General features: G+C 44.0%; 1 protein-coding gene across 2 annotated transcripts in view; it reads left to right on the forward strand.

The window, feature by feature from the left end:
- Positions 1-4,243: 4,243 nt before the first annotated feature.
- The window catches only part of BRMS1L (BRMS1 like transcriptional repressor), a 33,122-nt gene continuing 14,093 nt past the window's right edge, over positions 4,244-23,272 (forward strand). For both annotated transcript variants that reach the window (XM_060759088.2, XM_060759094.2), the window contains exons 1-4: positions 4,244-4,420; positions 16,673-16,763; positions 18,456-18,583; positions 21,567-21,646. In XM_060759088.2, coding sequence (XP_060615071.1) covers positions 4,285-4,420; positions 16,673-16,763; positions 18,456-18,583; positions 21,567-21,646 — 435 coding nt within the window. In that variant the 5' untranslated portion in view covers positions 4,244-4,284. The remainder of the gene's footprint in view (positions 4,421-16,672; positions 16,764-18,455; positions 18,584-21,566; positions 21,647-23,272) is intronic.

Below are 23,272 nucleotides of genomic sequence, written 5' to 3' on the forward strand. Positions count from 1 at the left end.
GAACTTGCTGTATGAGTCCTGTGCTGGGAGGATAGGATATTGAATAGCTAACTAATTTTCATAAAACAAATGTGCCTTTTTTGTTACAGGTGAATAAATGAGTGGCAGCCTTCAGGTGAAGTACCCTCAGGTGTGCCCCTGTTAACCTATAGCTTAATTTTTTTTTCTTTGCAGGTTGACAAGGCACATTGGGTTACCTTCCACACTCTGAACAAACTGTACGTAAATTAGGGCACTTTTTATCCTAGGTGGTCTAAGTCAGCCATAGCCTACAGCATCCATCCTTATTTTCCAAAGTATTTTTCACTCAAACTGTTGTCCCCACAAATGGACAACTGGCATACTCTATTTCTGTTTCTTGTTGATTTTATATTTATCCATGGATAAAGCGACTACAGTGCTAAAGCGTTTGAGTCAGTTTGTATACATTGTCTGTTTTCCAGCCATGATTTTGTTTTGATGTTATTGCTGATGTGATTGTGTTGTGTTTCTATTTGATTGTTTTTAATGCTTTACCTGTGATTTTGGGCTTGTCCCCATGTAAGCCCTGAGTCCCCTTGGAGAGATGGTGGCAGGGTATAAAAATAAAGTAGTTATTATTATTTGAAACACCACAAGATGAGTCCACAGCAGACACTCTGCTGGCTGTTGTATTGGATCACACATCGGACACTTCCCAAGTGTCTAGGACTGTGTGATGTATCGGCGAATAATGCATGCAGATACCAGTCAGGTGGCCTTTTGCAGCTGGCAGATGGGAATCTTGTCAGCGCTGATTGTGTAAGTGCAGGCCAAGGTCTTTAGGCACTGCACCCAGTGTGCCGATCACCACTGGGACCACTTTTACTGGTTTGTGCCAGAGTCGTCGTCGTCTTCTTCTTCTTCACCATGTATAAATATGTGAGAGGAAGCCACAGGGAGGAAGGAGCAAGCTTGTTTTCTGCTTCCCTGGAGACTAGGACACGAAACAATGGCTTCAAACTACAAGAAAGGAAATTCCATCTGAACATGAGGAAGAACTTTCTGACTGTGAGAGCCGTTCAGCAGTGGAACACTCTGCGCCGGAGCGTGGTGGAGGCTCCTTCTTTGGAAGCTTTTAAACAGAGGCTGGATGGCCATCTGTCAGGGGTGATTTTAATGCAATATTCCTGCTTCTTGGCAGGGGGCTGGACTGGATGGCCCATGAAGTCTCTTCCAACTCTTTGATTCTATGATTCTATTATTATTATTATTATTATTATTATTATTATTATTATTATTATTTTGTTTCCACTGACATTTAGTGCTCCAGCAGCCAAACTATATTTTCTATCCAGAGTGCTTTTTAATTTTTTTAGCTTATCTTGAACTGTAACTCAGCTCCCGCAAGGACAAAGAAAATAACCCAAGGTGCCACTGGACTTCTTGTAGTTATAGATTAACAGAATATCTGGAATTCAATTAGCAGCTGCCAAATACATACATGTCTATTGTACACTTCTCCCCATTTACACAATATGACCTTCCTCCAGAACTAGTCTTTGATTTATTCACCTTCACTATACTTTATATCAAACATTTTTCTATTCTTCTTACAGTCCATAAATTAGCTCTTCCTACTACATTCCTATGCTGTATGGGGGTAATATACTCATTCCTAGATGTTCTTGTAACCAATCTGACAGCCATGCTTTGGACTAACAAGTTTCTGAATTTGGTACAGAGGTAGCCCAATATAGAACATGTTGCCGACGTCCAGCCTTTAGGTGACCAGATAAGGAGTGCAGCTTGAATGACCATCCTTATGTTGGAGGGCCCTTCTACATAGCCATATAATTCAGACTATCAAGGCTGGAAATCACACAATATCTGCTCTGAACTGGAATATATAGTAGCGTGGACTCAGATAACCCAGTTCAAATCAGATATTGTGAGATTTCCTGCCTTGATATTCTCGGTTATATAGCTGTGTGAAAGGGCCCTGAGACAGAAGAATCTCCATTTTGCCTCTAACGAACCTTTTAGCACTAATGTCCAGAAAAAGGGATGATAAGTAGGGAAGAAATAGCAACTACTGCAAAATGTGCCACTCTCTCTCCACAGAATTTACAGAACTGGGGGCACATCTATACTGTCGGGTTAATGTAGTTTGACACTATTTGAACGGCTATGGTTTTACACAGCCTTTAGCCTTCACTACCAAAGAGTGTTGGTGCCTCATCATAGTACAAAAAACAGGATTCCATAGCACTGAGCTGTGGCAGTTGCAAGTAGGGTTATACTTGATTTGACAGTGTAGATGCCACTCAAAAACAAAAACAATGCAGGGAAGATTTTCCAGAGGACTTCCTGGCAATGTTTCCTCTCTGCTCTTTTTGAGGGTCTAACAGAAGGCAGAGGAAGGGTGTGTCTTCATCCTGCGATCTCTCGTAGCTTGAGGATGATTGTCTTCCAGATGTGGTGTCTTGGCAGCGAGTCCGTAGGTGGCTGTGGAGCTCTATTCTTGATCCACCTGTTCTCCTGCAGTGAGGACATCGGTTTCAAGATGGAAGGTGGTCCCGGTCAGGGTTGGCTTGACGTGCCTTCGTCTTGGCACGTTTCTCCCTTTCGCCCTCCATTCATGCCTCTTCAAATTCTGCATCACTGCTGGTTACAGCTGACCTCCAGTTAGGGTGTGTCTACACCAGACATGGGCCAACTTTGGCCTTCCCTCCAGGTGTTTTGGATTGCAACTCCCATCATTCCCAGCAGCCTCAGGCTCCTTCCTTAAGCAGCTTACGGGGAAAAGGAAAGGGCCTGAGGCTATTAGGAATGGTGACAGTGCAGTGCAAAACACTTGAAGGGAAGGCCAAAGTTGGCCAATGCATGGTCTACACCAGGGGTCCTCAAACTTTTTAAACAGAGGGCCAGGTCACAGTCCTTCAAACTGTCGGAGGGCTGGATTATAATTTGAAAAAAATGAATTCCTATGCACATTGCACATATCTTATTTGTAGTGCAAAAGCCACTTAAAAACAATACAATAATTAAAATGAAGAACAATTTTTACAACTATAAATTTGTTAGTATTTCAGTGGGAAGTGTGGGTCTGCTTTTGGCAGATGAAATAGTGTTGTTGTTGTTGTTGTGTGCTTTCAAGTCATTACAGACTTAGGTTGACCCTGAGCGAGGGCTGGGTAAATGACCTTGGAGGGCCACATCCGGCCCCCTGGCCTTAGTTTGAGGACCCCTGGTCTACACTGTAGAATTAATTCAGTTTGACATCACTTTAAGTGGTGGCTCTATGCTACGGAATTAAGGCTATTGTAGTTTTACAAGGACTTTAGCCTTCTCTGCCAAAGATGACTGGAGCCTCTCCAAACTAGAACACCCAGGATTTCATAGCATGGAGCTGTGGTAGTTAAAGTGGTGCCAAACTGCATTAAAACTGCTGTGTAGCTGCAACCTGAAAGCAGCCCAGGCCGATCTTTATTACTTACTTACTTATGCGATCCCTTGTTGTCCGAGAAGGATAGTCTACCAGGATCAGTGTACTGGCGGTGGGTACATAGGTGACTATGGAGCCCTATTCTTGATCTCCATCTTCTCCCGCAGTGAGGGCATTGGTTTCCAGGTGGAAGACGGTCTTGGTCGGGGTTGACATGACACGCCTTCCTCTTGGCACGTTTCTCCCTTTCACCCTCCATTAGTGACTTTTCAAATTCTACAGCACTGCTGGTCACAGCTGACCTCCAGCTGGAGCGCTCAAGGGCCAGGGCTTCCCAGTTTTCAGTATGCCAGAGTTTTTAAGGTTAGCTTTGAGCCCATCTTTAAATCTCTTTTCCTGCCCACCCGCTGTGTAGCTGGCACCCGAAAGCAGCAGAGGCTGCTGAAAGTTTTTCGGGCTGTATGGCCATGTCCCAGAACCATTCTCTCCTGACGAGGCTGATCTTTATTATTCTAGTCCTGAAGGGGCTGTTGTGGTTCCCAAACTATAAGAAAAGGCAGTTCCAAACCACTCCCTTTTCCAAATAAGCCTTGACTGACTGCCAGCCACCCTCTCTGAGCCCCGCCCTCCTCCTTGGGCGACTACATCTCCCGAGGTGCCCTTCCCCAAAACAGGCGACGCCGACGCCACGCGTCGCTCCGGCTACGGCCCCGCCCCCTGGCAGCGTCACCGACGGGGCGCCCAATCGGCGCCGGGATCCGCGGGGTTAGGTTGCGCGGGGGGAGAGGCGGGGCGGCGGGAAAAAGGTGGATGGCGGGGTTTGGGCGAGGGGCGGGGCTTGGGGCGCGGGGCTGGCTGCGGCGGGAGGCGCGGGCGCGATGCCGGTCCACTCGCGGGAGAAGAAAGAGAACCACCACGACGAGATGGAGGTGGACTACGGCGAGAACGAGGGCTCCAGCTCCGAGGAGGAGGAGTCCGAGAGCTCCTCCGTCTCCGAGGAGGGCGACAGCTCAGGTGAAGCCCCTTCCCACCAAGCAGAGGACCCGCCTCCGCTTCCTCCTCTTCTTCCTCCTCTCCCAAGGAAGGCTCTGTTGCTCCACTCCACTCCCTGCCACGCCTCTTCCTAGACCACCCACGCCCCATGCCTGCCTGCCTTCCTAACCCTTGTCCCGGGTGGATTCCTTGCAGTAGGCATGAGCAAACTTCGGCCCTCCCTCCGGGTGTTTTGGACTACAACTCCCAGCCAGCCCCGCCGCAGCCAGCCCCGCGCCCCAAACCCCGCCCCTCGCCCAAACCCCGCCATCCACCGGCTGTTAGGAATTGTGGGAGTTGTAGTCCAAAACACCCGGAGGGAGGGCCGAAGTTTGCTCATGCCTGAGCTACACTAAACTTGACCCCCACTCTAACTGCTGAGGAATCCTGGGAGTTGTAGTTTGAACAAGTTGAAACATGAGCCAGCAATGTTCAGCGGCGTCTAAAACAGCCAATGGGATTTTGGCCTGCATTAATTGAGGAATATAGTGTCAAGATCAAGGGAAGTCTGACAATACCATGGTCAGATCACACCTGGAATACTGTGCCCAATTCTGGGCACCACAATTGAAGAGAGAGATTGACAAGCTGGAAGGTGTCCAGGGGAGGGCGACTAAAATAATCAAGAGTCTGGAGAACAAGCCCTATGAGGAGCGGCTTAAAGAGCTGGACATGTTTAGCCTGCAGAAGAGAAAGCTGAGAAGAGACATGATGGCCATGTATAAATATGTGAAGGGAAGTCAAGGGTCTGGAGAACAAGCCCTATGAGGAGCGACTTAAAGAGCTGGGCATGTTTGGCCTTCAAAAGTGCAGGTCTGAGATGAGACATGATGGCCATCTATAAGTATGTGAGGGGAAGTCAAGGGTCTGGAGAACAAGCCCTATGAGGAGCGACTTAAAGAGCTGGGCATGTTTGGCCTTCAAAAGTGCAGGTCTGAGAGGAGACATGATGGCCATCTATAAATATGTGAGGGGAAGTCAAGGGTCTGGAGAACAAGCTCTATGAGGAGCGGCTTAAAAGCTGGGCATGATCAGCCTTCACAAGTACAGGTTTGAGAGGAGACATGATGGCCATGTATAAAAATATGTGAGGGGAAGTCAGGTGTCTGCAGAACAAGCCCTATGAGGAACGGCTTAAAGAGCTGGGCATGTTTAGCCTGAAGAAGAGAAGGCTGAGAGGGGATATGATAGCCATGTATAAATATGTGAAAGGAAGCCACAGGGAGGAGGGAGCAAGCTTGTTTTCTGCTTCCTTGGAGACTAGGACGCGGAACAATGGCTTCAAGCTACAAGAGAGGAGATTCCATCTGAACATGAGGAAGAACTTCCTGACTGTGAGAGCCGTTCAGCAGTGGAACTCTCTGCCCCGGTGTGTGGTGGAGGCTCCTTCTAAACAGAGGCTGGATGGCCATCTGTCGGGTGATTTGAATGCAATATTCCTGCTTCTTGGCAGGGGGTTGGACTGGATGGCCCATGAGGTCTCTTCCAACTCTTTGATTCTGTGATTCTATGACATGATGGCCATGTATAAATATGTGAGGGGAAGTCACAGGGAGGAGGAAACAAGCTTGTTTTCTAGGACGCAGAACAATGGCTTAAAACTATAAGAAAGGAGATTCCATCTGAACATTAGGAAGAACTTCCTGACTGTGAGAGCTGTTCAGCAGTGGAACTCTCTGCCCCGGAGTGTGGTGGAGGCTCCTTCTTTGGAAGCTTTTAAACCGAGGCTGGATGGCCATCTGTCGGGGGTGCTTTGAATGCAATTTTCCTGCTTCTTGGCAGGGGGTTGGACTGGATGGCCCACGAGGTCTCTTCCACCTCAGTGATTCTATGACACATCAGCACTCTTGGGCTGAAGACCATGTGAAACTACACCTCCCATGGTTCTGTAGCATGGGGCCATGGGAATCAACATGGTCTCAGAACTGCATTCATTCCCTAGTGTAGGAGGATGCACCCTAGGGTGTGTTCTCATTGTACTAAAAAGGGTTACTCATGTTCAAAGGGAAGAGTTTCTTCCTTTCTCTTCCCACACTTGTCCTCCCATTTCCCCCCAAACACATCCACACACAATTCTGACCAACTGTGTATACAGGTGGGGCTTGGGTGGTGATTGACCTTGGCATATAGGAGTTGTACTTCACCCACATCCAAAGAGCACTGAATCCAGTTGATGATGGATCTAGACCAAAGGATCTGAGGGATGTGTGGCATTGAACAAGCACCCATCTAAGGAGGGTCTTTTTTCTGTAAACTGGAGAAAAGAGGTTTACTACTTCATCACACTAGAGAATGAATCCACTTCACATTCGATTTTGGCAGAATTCTGTGGTTTGTAGTTTAGTGAGGCTGTAAGGGCTCCTCCATAAACTACAAACCCTAGAATTCTGCAGGAGGCAGCAACCAGATTTAAAATGCATTCATTCTCTAGTGTGATGAGGTTTTTAATTTCCCACTTGGAAAAGTTTGGACTAGAGCAGTGGTTCTCAACCTTCCCAGTGCCGCAACCCCTTAATACAGTTCCTCGTGTTGTGGCGACCCACAACCATAAAATTATTTTAGTTGCTACTTCGTAACTGTAATTTTGCTACTGTTATGAATCGTAAGGTAAATATCTGATATGCAGGATGTATTTTCATTCACTGGACCAAATTTGGCACAAATACCTGATATGGCCAAATTTGAATACTGGTGGGGTGGGGTGGGGATTGATTTTGTCATTTAGGAGTTGTAGTTGCTGGTGTTTATAGTCAACCTACGATAAAAGAGCATTCCAAACTTCACCAACGATGGAATTGAACCAAACTTGGCACACAGAACTCCCATGACCAACAGAAAACACTGGAAGGGTTTGGTGGGTTTGGGAGTTGTAGTTCACCTACAGCCAGAGATCACACAATGATGGATCTGGACCAAACTGGGCACATAGACACAAGGTGACCAACTGTGAATACAGACGGGGTTTGGGTATGATTGACCTTGGCATATGGGAGTTGTAGTTCACCCACATCCAAAGAGCACTGACTCTCTATGACCCTTAACCTTCGCAGGGGTGGAGGACAGATTAAAATGGTCCGCCCTAGGAGACTGATGGATCCGGATGGATTCCTGAGGAATATTGGGGTTCTTCCTGTCATGGAGCCTGGCGATTCTATCGACGCCTTGGTGGATCTCTACAATAGGGAGATGTCCAGGGCAATAGATACGATCGCTCCCGAACGCCCCATCTCGTTGCGTCGTGACAGGCCGTCTCCCTGGTTCACCGAGGAGCTGGCTGTGATGAAGCATACGAGAAGGGGGCTAGAGAGCAAGTGGAGGAGATCTCGGGACGTGTCTGATCAAGCACGGGCTAAAGCCTCTCTTAGGGCATACTCCGTGGCTATATGGGTGGCCAGGGAATCTTTCACGACCACCCGTATAGCGTCTGCAGCAAATAGATCATCGGAGCTGTTTCGGGTTGTCGGGGAGCTCCTTCACCCACCTGCGGTGGAGGAGATCTCTGACGACCCAGCAGCTCGGTGTTGCGACTTCGCACACCATTTTTCAGGCAGAGTTGCTCAGATACGCCTTGAGCTCGACTCCAATTTCAACGCAGTGCCAGAAGAGGTGATTGAGGCATCTGCTTGTCCAATTTTGTGGGATTCTTTTAGGCTTGTTCTTCTTGAGACCGTGGAAGAGGTTCTTGGGGCCGTGAGGGTGACCACTTTGACTCTAGAACCTTGCCCATCCTGGCTTATTAAATCTGCCAAGGAGGGGTTGGTTGTTTGGTTTGTGTTGATCATTAACGCATCGTTGGAGCAAGGGATTTTTCCATCTAACTTGAAACAAGCTGTGGTTCGCCCACTCCTTAAAAAGACTTCCCTTGACTCCACGGTGCTGAACAATTACAGGCCAGTCTCCAACCTCCCTTTTTTGGGTAAGGTGCTGGAGCGGGTGGTCGCCTCCCAGCTCCAGGGCTTCTTGGATGACATCAGTTACCTAGATCAGTCACAGTCTGGTTTCAGGCCTGGTCACGGCACCGAGACAGCCTTGGTCGCCTTGGTGGATGACCTCCGTAGAGAGCTGGACAGCGGGAGTGTGACTCTGTTGGTTCTCTTGGACATCTCAGCGGCTTTTGATACCATCGATCATGGTATCCTTCTGGGTCGCCTCTCTGAGATGGGTCTCGGGGGCACTGTCCTGTCGTGGCTCCGGTCCTTCCTGGAGGGACGAACCCAGATGGTGAAGCTGGGAGACGCCTACTCGGACCCCTGGCCTTTGACCCGTGGGGTCCCGCAAGGCTCTATTCTGTCTCCCATGCTCTTTAACATCTACATGAAACCGCTGGGAGAGGTCATCCGGAGTTTTGGAGTTGGGTGCCATCTCTACGCAGATGACGTACAACTCTACTACTCTTTTCCACCTAATTCCAAGGAGGCCTCTCAGGTGCTGGACGAGTGCCTGGCCGCTGTGTCTATCTGGATGAGGACGAACAAGCTGAAGATCAATCCTGACAAGACAGAGGTCCTCCTGGTCGATCGTAAACCAGATCGGGGTATAGGGTGGCTACCTGTGTTGGACGGGGTTACACTCCCCCTGAAGCCACAGGTCCGTAGCTTGGGAGTCCTCTTGGATTCATCGCTCACTCTTGAGGCTTAGGCGTCGGCGGTGTCCGGGAGGGCTTTTGCACAACTGAGACTTGTGTGCCAGCTGCATCCGTACCTCGCGATGGCTGATCTGGCCGTGGTGGTCCATGCCTTGGTCACCTCTAGATTGGACTACTGCAATGCGCTCTACGTGGGGCTGCCATTGAAAACGGCTCGGAAGTTCCAATTGGTCCAACGGGCAGCAGCCAGGATGTTAACCGGGGCTCATTACAGAGAGAGGTCAACCCTCCTGTTCAAGGAGCTCCACAGGCTGCCGTTTATTTTCCGAGCCCAATTTAAGGTGCAGGTGCTTACCTACAAATCCCTGAACGGTTTGGGACCACCCTACCTACATGACCGTATCACTGTCTACGAACCCACACGCTCACTCCGGTCATCTGGAGAGGCCCTGCTCGTGATCCCGCCCGCGTCGCAAGCGCGCTTGGTGGGGACGCGAGACAGGGCCTTTTCTGTGGTGGCCCCCCGACTCTGGAACGCCCTCCCGAAAGATCTCAGACAAGCCCCTACATTGGCAGTCTTCAGAAAGAATCTGAAAACTTGGCTGTTCCGATGTGCTTTCTCAGTGTAGGAACCTCCAGCACCAAATCCTAGAAGCACTTTAGTAGAACCAAGATCACTGTACACTGCACACTGCACTTATATTATAATCCTACATTCCTCCCGCCACATCAGCACTTTTAATCCTGTACCCCTACTCTGGCTGGCCCAGTTTTAATAGTGTCTTGTTGTATTGTTACTGTTATTATTTTTCCTGTTTAACTGTTTTTAATTTGCTTTAGGTATTGTATTGTTTGTCTTGTGTTTTGGGGCTTCGGCCTGTGTAAGCCGCATCGATTCCCTTGGGAGATGCTAGCAGGGTACAAATAAAGTTATAATAATAATAATAATAATAATAATAATAATAATAACCCAACGGATCAAGACCAAACTTGGCACACAGACCCAACATGGCCAACTGAATGCTGGTGGGATTTGGGGGAGGATTGACCAATGATTTTGGGAGTTGTATTTCACTGGCAACCTCATGCATTTTTTAATGGTAGCATTAATAAAAAACAAAACGAAAGACTTCTAATAAATAACGTTACAAATTACCAAAGCTGCTTCTGCTCCTCCGCCTGATGCTGCTGGGCCACTCTCAGTGCCACATCACGTGGGTACTTTCCCCCCTGCCTTGAAGGGACTCACTGGTGTGAGCCTCCCTCCAGCCTTCACGCTCTCCCTTGTCTGTGCATGCACACCATGCTGCCATGCGCCCAGCATGCCTGCTCTCTCTTCCTCTGATTGGAGTCTCAGCAACAGCCCTTCCCTTGGTTGAGAGGCCAACCAACATTTGGGAGGTGTAGTTGCTGGTATTTATGGTTCACCTACTATCGGAGCAGGAGGAGGGCTTTTGGTGGGAGGATTCGCCATCTGTTTCCAAAACGGAAGAGACAGGTGGAGAGATCTTCAGCTTTCTCTGCCAAAGGGGTTCCTAAGCCATTAGAAATATGTGTTTTCTGATGGTGTTTAGTGATCCCTCTGACCAGGGCTGTAGCCAAAAGGGGAGGGGGGTTAAGGGTTCTAACCCCTCCAAACCTGGTTTACTCAGGAATGTTAACTGTTTAACCAATTTATGAGTAAACCAGGTTTCTTTCTTAACCTGACACATTTCAGGGCAGAGTTGAACTTTTACCCCCCCCCCCCCCCCCCCGGCTATGGCTCTGCCTCTGACACCACTCTCACAACCTCCAGGTTGAGAAATACTGGACTAGAACTCCCCATCATTTATTCTAAAGCAGTGTTTCTCAACCTGGGGGTTGGGACTCCTGGGGGAGGTCTCAAGGGGGGTTTCATATTTCTGATGGTCTTAGGTACCCCTTTGGCAGAAAAGGCTGAAGATCTCTCCGCCTGTCCGTCTCTTCCTTTTGCGATTCCTCCCACCAAAAGCCCTCCTGCTGTGATTGTAGGTGAACTATAAATCCCAGCAACTGCAACTCCCAAATGTCAAGGTCTACTTTCCCCAAACTCCACCAGTGTTCACATTTGGGCATATTTGTGCCAAGTTTTGTCCTGATCCATCATTGTTTGAGTCCACAGTGCTCTTTGGATGTAGGTGAACTACAACTCCAAAACTTAAGGTCAGTGTCCACCAAGCCCTCCCAGTATTTTCTGTTGGTCATGGGAGTTCTGTATGCCAAGTTTGGTTCAATTCCATCATTGGTGGAGTTCAGAATACTCTTTATTTATCTCGAACACTTTTACCCCACCCTTCTCAACCCTTGGGGTGGGGGATTCAGGGCAGCTTCCAATTGGCAACAATTCGATGCCGCATAATAGAATACAAAACACAAATAATTATAATAGTTTAAAACATTAAACAATATACTTACAGTCGACTGAATTATTACCAGCCTGGTGGCCATTATCTAGCTGAATTCTATGATTGAGTACTCCATTTACCTTATCCATAATCCATTTCCAAGCCATTGTCAACATTGTCATTGTAGGTGAACTCTAAATCCCAGCAACTACAACTCCCAAATGACAAAATTAATCCCCCCAACCCTACCAGTATTCAAATTTGGGTGTGTTGGATATTTGCGACAAATTTGGTCCAGTGACTGAAAATTCATCCTGCATATCAGATATTTACATTACGATTAATAACAGTAGCAAAATTACAGTTATGAAGTAGCAATGAAAATAATGATATGGTTGGGAGTCACCACAACATGAGGAACTGTATTAAGGGATCGCGGCATTAAGAAGGTTGAGAACCACTGTTCTAAAGCAAGATGGGAACTGGAGTCCACAACATCTAGAGGACCACACATTCCTCATGCCTCATCTAGAACTTCATAGCAATTATTTACCCTATTATAATGTGATTGATGTTCTGACACTGTGTACATGGGAGCTCAACAAAGCCTGCCCTCCAGTCTTTCTAGTCCAGAGGAGATATTTATTTACTATTTACTATATTTCTGCCCTGCTCTATCTCACGTCAAAGGGGACTCAGAGCGTCTTTGAGGTATACCTTATGTTCACAGATAAACTCTGCTATCTCTGTCCTACTGGTAAGTTACTGGTTTTCCAGTGCCAGGAGACAGCCACCTATGAATGATCAGGGTAGTTCAAGAGAAATTTGTACAAGAAAGATGTCTAGTCATAAAAACTTAGCCACCAATTGCTAGGATGGTTCCTGTTCTGCATACTGGCCCTATTATGAGGATGATATTCACCATCCAACTTTGAAACAGCTGTTAGGTGTTTTAACAAGCAGCTCCCTGCTCTAAAACTGGAAAAAAGGCTTATCTTTTTTCTGATTTTGTAATGTTGCAGTAGATAGGAGAATGTGGATGCACAGGTACTGTGGGGCAGTTGTGACAAAGCCACATGATTGATGGCATTCTTTTTTCTATGCAAATTGTCTTTATAGAGAGAATCTCTCATATAGGGGTATGTATATAATGCTGAGGTGCTGCTGTGGCGCGGTGGGTTAAACCGCTAAGCTGCACAACTTGCTGACCAGAAGGCCAGCAGTTTGAATCCATGTTAGCCCCAGATTCTGCCAACCTAGCAGTTCAAAAACAGGCCAATGTGAGTAGATCAATAAGTACCACTTCGGCAGAAAGATAATGGCACTCCATGCAGTCATGCCAGCCACATGACCTCAGAGGCATCTACGGACAATGGCAACGAGAGCAAGTGGTCTCACGAAACCTTCTTATAGTGCCGAGGCAATGGGGATGACGGGGGGGGGGGGGAGAGGCTGTCTACCTATGAAAGATTACTACTACCACATCAGCTCTAGATTATTAAATATGGTTTTCTATGGATGAGCAGATGTAACTACTTAATAGCATATCTAATCAATCCACTAGCTTTACAATTAAAAATGATTTCTGTTAAAAACCTCTTATTCTTTCCTTTCATTCCACATAGACACAGCAATACAAGGCAGGTTATTGAATTGAATGATGTGTTTTCTCGGTGAATCTATGTTCGCAGCAGTACTTTTATTAACTCTCTCATTCATTTCATATCAGACTGAGCCACAGCAAAGTGTGGTCAGGTTTAGCTAGTATGATAATAAAGCAAGAGTAAAGCTGGATTGTAGGGAAGAGGAAATAATAAGGCAACTCTTCTTTGTTCTTGACTTGCTTTTGATACCTGCCTTTGTATCAAAACATTATGCTTTCAGGTAGTATGTTCACATGTATAAAAGTGTCCAATGGAAACAGACTACAAGCCATTCTCTGCTTTGTATTTTATCATGCAATTGCAGATTATTTGTAACCAGAGAGGAATTGCTGGTTTAAGATAATCTCAGAGCATGACGCACATTAATTAAAGAATGAATATTATGTGGTATGATTTTGATGAGAAATTAATTGGTTTTTCCCTCTGTCAGATTTAAATTCTAATAGTTATTTTAAAGTTTGGTACAGACAGTCCCCAAGTTACAAACATCTGACTTACAAACAACTCATACTTAAGAACAGGGATGAGACACTAGGAAGTGAGAGAAATCTACCCCTAGGAAGAGACATTCACTCCTGGAAGAGTTAGCTTGTTGACCAGTCCATGTTTCCACAATAAGCTGATTTTTCAAAATACAATTTTCACAGGGACAGAAAGTGAGGTAAAATCTTCTGAACAGGATTACAAACAGCAAAACAAACTCCACAGCAGTGTTAACTCTTCCCTATGCTATCCAAAACTGCAATCTCTCTCTCTCTTTCTCGCTCTCTATCTATCTATGGAACCCCCAGTGGTGCAACGGGTTAAACCGCTAAGATGCTGAACTTGCTGATTGAAAGGTTGGCAGTTCAAATTCGGAGAGAGGAGTGAGCTCCTGCTGTTAGCCCCATCTACTGCCAACCTAGCAGTTTGAAAACTTGCAAATGTGAGTAGGCCAATAGGTACCACTCTGGTGGTAAGATAATGGCGCTCCATGTAGTCATGCCAGCCACATGACCTTGGAGGCGTCTGTGGACAATGCCGATTCTTCGGCTTAGAAATGGAGATGAACACCACCTCCAGAGTCAGACTCGACTAGACTTAATGTCAAGGGGAAACCTTTACCTTTAATATATATACTGTATACACACACACATTGTGCGTGTGTACGTGTGTGTGTGTGTGTGTGTGTGTGTGTGTATATATATATATATATATATATATAGCTGGAGTTACATTTAAAAATGTTACATGTTCAGACTTCTATACAAATTCAACTTAAGAACAAGCCTACATAACCTATTCTGTTCATAACTTGGGAACTCCCCATAAATTATTTTCTTACACAGTAGCCATTAATTTTTTTAAAAAAAAAAGATTTAAAAAGTTGGCATGTTCAATTGTTAAATGACAGCTGTGTAATGTACTAACATATTAGTGATTAATACAATGATGAATTGATATTGTTTTCACTACATTTATTAATGTTCTCTAACGTTTTATGTAATGCTAACATTAGAGCATCACCACTAATCCTCAGATCTCTAAGCTCTGACCTAGTTATAAGTCAGCATATTTTTAAAAAATATCTAGATTTGTTCCTTATAAGCCTGGATACCAAACCTTTTAAGACTCCTAAGAACTCTTCTGAGAGTCCTCAACCCTTTTAGACCAGTTTGCACATTTCAAACGTTGAGAGCCTTTGACAAAACAGTTTGCAAGGTTAGCGTGTTGAGTCGCAAATATTCATTGGCAAGTATTCTATTTGTCAAATGCAATGTATGCAGTTGTGCTATGTCAATGTGCACTGCAGGAGTTATGGATCTCCTGAAGTGGTGCCTGTACTTCCCTCTTTCTGTGGAATAACTTCCAATTTATTAGTTTTGTCCTTGTTCTTTCTGTTTTGAACTAATTTAATGGGACTTCTGGAAGCCTGATTTTAAAACAAAGCAAAGGTACTATGTGGGAAAAGCTTAATGTAGGAAATCATGAATGGATTCTTGAACTTGTGCACATATTATTTCTAATATATGGTTGATGTCAGTTTCTGACTTGGTCCACCAGATGTTGGGATTTCATTTCCCAGATTTTCTCACCACTGGTCATACTGGCAATGTGGTATTGAGAAGTGGCACACTGGAGAAAGAGACCAATAGTAAAGGTGAATTTTACCAGACCTCACAACCTCTGAGGATGCTTGCCATAGATGCAGGAGAAATGTCAAGAGAGAATGCCTCTAGAACATGGCCATATAGCCCAAAAAAACCTACAGCAACTCAGTGATTCCGGCCATGAAAGCCTTAACAATACATTGAATTTTACCACTTTGTAATGTTAAGGTGGATTTTGCCAATTATCCTAATATTATTTCATGTCTGAATATTTCTGGAAGCCTCCAAAACAACTCACACTAGTGTTTATGGGTGCGTCTACACTGTAGAATGAATGTGGTTTAAACTACCATGGCTCGATGTTATAAAATCATGGATGTTGTAGTTTTCAAAGTCTCTGGCTTTCTCTGTGAGAGAGTGGTGGTACCTCACCAAACTACCAATCCCATGATTCCATAGCACTGAACCATTGCAGTTAAAGTGATATCAAACTGCACTAATACTACTGTGTAAATCGGGCACGGGCAAACTTTGGCCCTCCGGGTGTTTTGGACTTCAATCCCCACAATTCCTAACACTGTTTTGTCCATTCCTGATATGATGCACCCTGATATTTTAATAATCAGGAGGCAGCTTTTGTTTCAACTCCTGCAACCAAAGAATTGCACCTTCCAACTGTTGAATAGTTGACTCTGATTAGTATCTGTACACACATATAGAAACGACACAGACATTATCTCCTCTTTTTAAAGTAAGTCTAATTAGTTTTGTTTCTAGGCAGGCCTTTTTACACAGCCCATGTTGTCTGCATTACACAGTGTTATGGGCCATGGGTCTAGATTTTGTAAAATAAATTGTTTAGTAGCAACTTGTTATACTTCCATTATTTATAACAATCATTCAGTGTGTGTCCCTGTTGAGAAAACACATGAATATTAAAAGAGAGATTTAAAATTGCCCCAATATACATTTATTCATTGTGGCCAGTGTTGTATCCATTGGTAATATTAACAAGGGTGCTATTTGCAGAGTCAATAAAGCATATTGTTTTTGTTGGTGAACAAAGATTTTATTTCTCAGCAGGATCCTCACCACTGTGGAAACACTAGAGCCCACTCTAACAGATTGGCAAAAACCACATCCGCTGTCCAGTTGCGACTCTGATATAAGAAACTGGAGATAGGTTACCAATTTTAATTTCCGCTAATTGATTCGTTCAAATTATTTTTCTCCTTGGACTGCACTTTAAAATATTAAAGTATTTTGTTATGAGATGAAGCGCAAAACTGACTGAAGTGTAAGATCGAGCAGCTGGGCTCTTTTCCAAGATCAGTCGTGGAAAAGAAGGAGCGCTTTGATTTTGGTATTATATGCTAGATATGTTTTTTAGCAGTTAAAGAGGGGCTGTCAGATATTACCTCCTCTTAGCCGTGTTAATTTGATCAACGCGACCGTAAATTGTACAAAATAGATTTAAGGAGAGGCAACCAGTTTGTGTGATGTGTTCTTAAAGTGGCTGATTCTCTTTACAGAAATGGATGATGAGGACTGTGAAAGAAGAAGAATGGAGTGTTTAGATGAAATGTCCAATCTTGAAAAACAGTTTACAGATCTTAAAGACCAGTAAGTAAGACTATGTGTGTGAATTTAATTTGAATTGTACTCTGCTTGTAATCCTGGTTGTATATTATTTGAAGGAAGGATGGGCAATTGTGACCAGTATGGGGCAATATATGTGTGTGGGGAGAGAGATCTTATCATCCTTTTGGTCTTTTGACCATTTTAGATCCACGAGAGGCCTTTTTTCATGAGGAAATGTTCTTAAAATAGCAAAGTGAGAGGCCAAAAATGTGGGGAAAGTGCCTCATACATTTCCTAGATAGAGTTTTGAAACAGATTCACAAAGGATGTCCCCAGGCAGCAATCACCCAGGCTTTGAAGCTACAAGGCCATTAAGTGCTAATCAAGGTGGCTAATTGCAACATTCACACTTGCCTCAAGTAGCCAAGAGTTCTTTCTCCCACCCTGAACATTCCACAGATGCAGAAACCTCACTTGCCTAGTTTCCGATAGAACTCACAACCTCTGAGGATGCCTGCCATAGATGTGGGTGAAACATCAGGAGAGACTGCTTCTGGAACATGGCCAGACAGCCCAAAAAACTCACAACAACACAAAAATAGTTCTTTATTTTAAAAAGCTAGACATAACAAACACCTCCACATTTCCTACATAATTCCTGTGCCTACTGTAAATTATTCTGTTTCTATTAATGGAGCAGGCCCAGCAAGAGGTCCTCAAGTTAAACAGGGGCTTTGATGTTGTTTTTAAAAATATAATAATAATAATAATAAATAAATAAATAAATAAAATTGCAGTGTGGGTTCTCCCTGAAGGAAACGAGGAGGCAAGAATGGTGGGTGGGAGTATTCCTCAGGAGGTAAAATGGCAGGAATGAGACAAAAATGTCTTTACTAATAATATAATATATTGTATATACATATAATATTATAATGCAATACAAGATAATGCTATTAATAATAATACAAAATTATAATTATATATTTATATTATATGTAATATTACTAATATTACAATACAATGATATAGTGCAATATAATAATATTTAATACTGATATTGTACTATGCTAATAGTATAATATATTGTGTGTGTGTATCTTGTAAGCCACTCTGAGTCCCCTTTGGGGTGAGAAGGGCGGCATAGAAATGTCGTAAATAAATAAATAAAATAAATAAATACTATTAGGAGAATTACTCTGCTGGATCTGATACTTTCTGTAGAGAGAAATAATCTTTCCATCCACCCTAGTGTTAAATCAGAATTTAACCAAAATAAAATGTAAATGATAAGTTGGGCACAATGTGTTCTATAGTACAGCCTGATTTTAGCAGTGGTTAATTTTTACCCTGTTGATTAATGGTTTAATAGTGGGTTGCTGTGAATTTTCTGGGCTGTATGGCCATGTTCCAACAGCATTCTCTCCTAATGTTTCGCCTGTGTCTGTGGCTGGCTTCAGAGGATCTCTGAAGATGTCCACCACAGATGCAGGTGAAACATCAGGACAGAATGGTGCTGGAACATGGCCATACAGCTTGAAAAACTCACAGCAACCCAGTGATTCCAGCCATGAAAGCCTTCCACAATGCTTTAATCATTTTCAATTTATGTCTTAATGATTTGCTGGGTTATGGCTAGTGGCATCTGAGGAAAGGAGTTCTTAGAAATATTAATATGCACTGTTCTCTGTATGTCTTTAATATAATGCACTCCATCTTCATCTTCATTATGTTAAGACTTTACAAAGAGAGATTAAGCCAAGTGGATGCAAAACTGCAGGAGGTCATTGCGGGAAAGGCACCAGAGTACTTGGAACCACTGGCAGCTCTGCAAGAAAACATGCAAATACGAACAAAAGTGGCAGGTAAGTGCATGAAGAGGCTGTTGTTTACTCAATTAGGTGCATCCTGCAGGGCATGGGCAGAAGTGAAAGATTGACAAAAACATTTAAATCTGTTCATTTTTAATTCTCAAACGCCTGTTTTCATAACTTCTAGTAAGCCTTTTGGCTTTACACTTGGATAGGGATTGAGGTCTCTCTCCCTCCCAGGATCCTGGCTTGTTCTGTGACCTAGAGAACTGGGGATCCATGTGTGCACAGCTTTCCAGTTGCTCTTATGACATCACTGCTCAAAGAAGCAAGTGAAATGGACTTCACTTTGTATATTCAATTTAGATTTCTTAAACTAAGAGTGAATATCAGGCTCCCATTCTTTACTTTCCACCTATCTCTCCTTGTTAATTGGTTTTAAATCGATTCCCCTGATCTTTTAAGGCAGAATCCTGCCTGTTATGTCAGCATCAGATAGTATTGGATGTGTTCAAGGTGAGTGTGGTAGACTGGCATCAAGTAGTGATTTCGTAAGGGCTTAGTGGAGTCACATAGAATAAATATGTATCTAATATTTCTTGAAGGCTACTTTGTCATCAGCCATAGACATATGAAGCAGACTGTCTCTATTGTTTTTACTGAAGATAACTTTTTAAAATTAACATTTTCACCTAGAAAGATAATACTGTTTTTGATTTGTAGTTTCCTCAGCTCATATATCATATATTTATTGTGCTTAGATACATGTGTGTGCCTTCAACATCCCTGTTGATTATGGCAACCCCATGAATTTCATAAGGTTTTCTTAAACAAGGAGTAGCGAGAGATGGTTTTGCTAGTTCCCTTTTAAATATAACCAAGAGCACCATGTATTTGTTGGTGATCCCGCAACCGAGCACTACACAGGGCTGACCCTGCTTAGCTTTTAAGATCAGGTGGAATCTGTTGCCTTTAGATTATTTAGGCCCTGTTGTGCTTAAGGTAAAGGTTTCCCATTGACATTAAGTCTAGTCATGTCTGACTCTGGGGAGGGTGTTCATCTTTATTTCTAAGAGCCGTAGCAAACTAGGATTTTTCGAGAGCAAACTAAGCCAGCACGAGCGATGCTCCGCCTCTTTCTCTGCCTATTTCCCTTTGCTAGGGCAGCGTTGCAAGCATATGCTCGTGCCGCAGCAAACTACAGGAAGCTTGCGCTCGGGCTTGCTCCGAAGCCCCGCCTTTTCTTCCCCCGAGGCTGCTCTCTCTCTTGCTAGCGTGCCTGTTTTCCATTGCAGAGGGCAGGGATGCAAGCGTACGCTCACAGTTGAATTCTGCCAACTGCGAGAGTACACTTGCATCGCTTCCCTAGCAAGGGAAAACAGGCACACTAGCAAGAGAGAGAGCAGCCTCGGGGAAAAAAAGGCGGGGCTTCGGAGTGAGCTCGAGCACAAGCTCGCTCTCGCTTCCAGTAGTTTGCTACGGCTCTAAGAAAGAGCCACCATTGTGCGTAGACACTTCCAAGGTCATGTGGCCGGCATGACTGCATGGGGCGCCGTGCAGTACCTATATATCTATTCACATTTGCATGTTTTTGAACTGTTAAGTTGGCAGAAGCAGGAGCTAACAACAGAAGCTCACCTCGCTCCCCGGATTCGAACCACTGACCTTTCAGTCAGCAAGTTCAGCAGTTCAGTTCTTTAACCCGCTGTGCCACTGGGGGCTCCCCCTGTTGTGCGGTACCTATTGACCTACTCAGATTTGCATGTTTTCGAACTGCTAGGTTGGTAGAAGCCGGGGCTAACAGCAGCAGCTCACCCCACTCCCCAAAATTGAACCACTGACTTTTTGGTCTGCAAGTTCAGTAGCTCAGTTCTTCAACCCATTGTGCCACTGAGGGCTCTCCCTGTTGTGCTTACTTATCTAAATTTTTAAAAGCAAATGTCGGAGCTGGTGGGAGGAAGAACTATCAAAAGAGAAACTGTAAAAGTTACTAAATACCTGTAGCTGGGGTAACCATAAAGGTAATCTGCACTATCTTGCACGTGTACACCTAGGATTTTTACCGATTTCCTGGATAGTATCTTCTCATGCTGCATTGCAGGTTGCCAGAGCTTTGGTTGTAACAGGGGTATGTGTTTGAAAAACTGGAATTGGGGATCAATTGGACATAGAGATTCCCCTTCACAAACCTCTGCAGCTCATACATTATTAATTTTTGTTGTTGTCCCGAATATAAATACAAAAGAACATTTCTGAAATAGAATCTTGAAGGCAATGTGTTGTCGAAGTTTTCATGGCCAGAATCACTGGGTTGCTGTGAGTTTTCTGGGTTGTATGGCCCTGTTCCAGAAGCATTCTCTCCTGATGTTTTAGCTACATCTATGTCAGGCATCCTCAGAACCTCTGACAATGTCTGCCATAGATGTGGGTGAAACGTCAGGAGATAATGCTTCTGGAACATGGCCATACAGCCCAGAAAACCCACAGCAACCCAATCTTGAAGACAGTTTCTTGTTAGCACTACCTCTAGCTTTTTGCTAGCTCTGTAAATATATGCAAATAACATTGACCTTGCTGCATAAGTAGTGACAGAAACAATTCTTTATGGATAATATTAATTAAGGTCTATAACAGGGACAGACAACCATGATAATCCTACCAGGTATGGTTGGACCACAGTTTCCATAATCCTTCACTACTGGTTATGCTGGCTAAAGCTGATGGGCACTATAGTCTACGAACATTTGGAGCATTCCAGTTGCCCATATCTGCTCTGTAGATTTCTAAGCAGTGCTTGAATAAATGTGGAATATTATTAAAACATGTGGAGATATTTCAGTAGATTTAGACTTTAATTTGTTCAGGCATTAGCTGCATTAAGATAGGAGGCAGATTTCTTTTTTTACTTCAGACATTATTTGCCTTTTGAAACTGCTCAGATTTTAATATGTTGTAGGTAATGGAGGAAATATAGGCAGGTACACAGAAGTTTGTGGCACTTTATGTCTCTCTTAAGCGTTTAAAACATTTGTTATAGGTATCTACAGAGAGCTCTGCTTAGAGTCTGTGAAAAACAAATATGAATGTGAAATTCAAGCTTCCCGACAACACTGTGAGGTACTGTTTTTATCTGGATATGGTTTTCATTTATCTGTAACTGATGGAGCTAATGTCTGAAGAAATGTATGAAATCAAACTTAGTTCTTACATTTCCATCTCCTTCCCTGCCTAGATTCAGGTGAGGGACCAACATCCTTTATCCCTTAAAGAAGTTAGGGTCCCCAAATAAGTCGGATTTTTTCATCCTGCTGAATACATAATAATAATAATAATAATAATAATAATAATAATAATAATGACAATTGACTATTCATTACACCCATGTAAAGATGTCGACAGACTTTACCTGCCCAGAAAATCAGGAGGCAGAGGGCTTCTGCAAGTGAAACAAATGGTAGAAGAAGAGAAACATGCACTGGCAGATTATGTGAAAGGCAGTCAAGAACCAACATTGAGGGAAGTCAATAGTAGTAAAGTGCAAAAGTCAAAGAGAAGATACCATTAAAACACAATCCAGAGCAAAAGGGAAAACTGGCAAAAGAAGGCTCTCCATGGACAGTTCCTGGGGAAAATTGAGAGCCAAATTGACAAAGAAAAAACATGGCTGTGGCTCACAAATGGAATTCTGAAAAAGGAGACGGAGGGCCTGATTCTGGCAGCCCAAGAACAAACCATTCGAACCAATGCCATCAAAGCCAGAATTGAAAAGTCGACAACAGATCCCAAATGTAGACCCTGAAAGGAAGCAGATGAAACAATAGATCACATCCTCAGCTGCTGCAGGAAGATCACACAGACAGACTACAAGCAGAGGCATAACACCATTGCTCAGATGATTCACTGGAATTTGTGCCACAAATACCATCTGCCTGCGACAAAGAACTGGTAGAATCACAAGCCGGAAAAAGTTACAGAGAATGAACACGCCAAACTCCTCTGGGACTTCAGGATTCAGACAGACAGAGTTTTGGAGCACAATACTCCTGACCTCATGATTGTGTTAAAAAAGTATGGATCGTTGATGTTGCAATCCCAGGTGACAGCAGGATTACAGAGAAAGAACTGGAAAAGCTGACACGATATGAGAATTTAAAGATCGAACTGCAAAGATTCTGGCACAAGCCAGTAAAAGTGGTCCCAATGGTGATTGGCACGCTGGATGCAGTGCCTAAAGACCTTGGCCTGCACTTAAACACAATCAGCGCTGACAAAATTACCATCTGCCAGCTGCAGAAGGCCACCTTACTGGGATCTGCATGCATTATTCACCGATACATCACACAGTCCTAGACACTTGGGAAGTGTCGGATGTGTGATCCAATTCAACAGCCAGCAGAGTCTGCTGTGGACTCATCTTGTTGTGTTTCAAATAATAATAATCATCATCATCATCTTTATTATCTTTATTTATACCCCACCACCATCTCCCCAAAGGGGACTTGGAGCGGCTAACATGAGGACAAGCCCAGAATTACAGTACAACAAAATAAAATAAAATACAAACAGCAAACAATAACATAAAAAAACCCATAAAATAACAGAAAATGCAATAAACAGATGCAAAATAACGTGATGAAGAAATAAAATAAAAGCATGGTGGGCGGGCCAAATGCACAGAATAAGATTGATAAAACCCTGGGTGAGACAAGTGAATGGAGAAGAAGGTGTCTGTGGGGGAGCTCA

The sequence above is a fragment of the Anolis sagrei genome, chromosome 1, assembly GCF_037176765.1.
Source record: "Anolis sagrei isolate rAnoSag1 chromosome 1, rAnoSag1.mat, whole genome shotgun sequence".
Lineage (NCBI taxonomy): Eukaryota > Metazoa > Chordata > Lepidosauria > Squamata > Dactyloidae > Anolis > Anolis sagrei.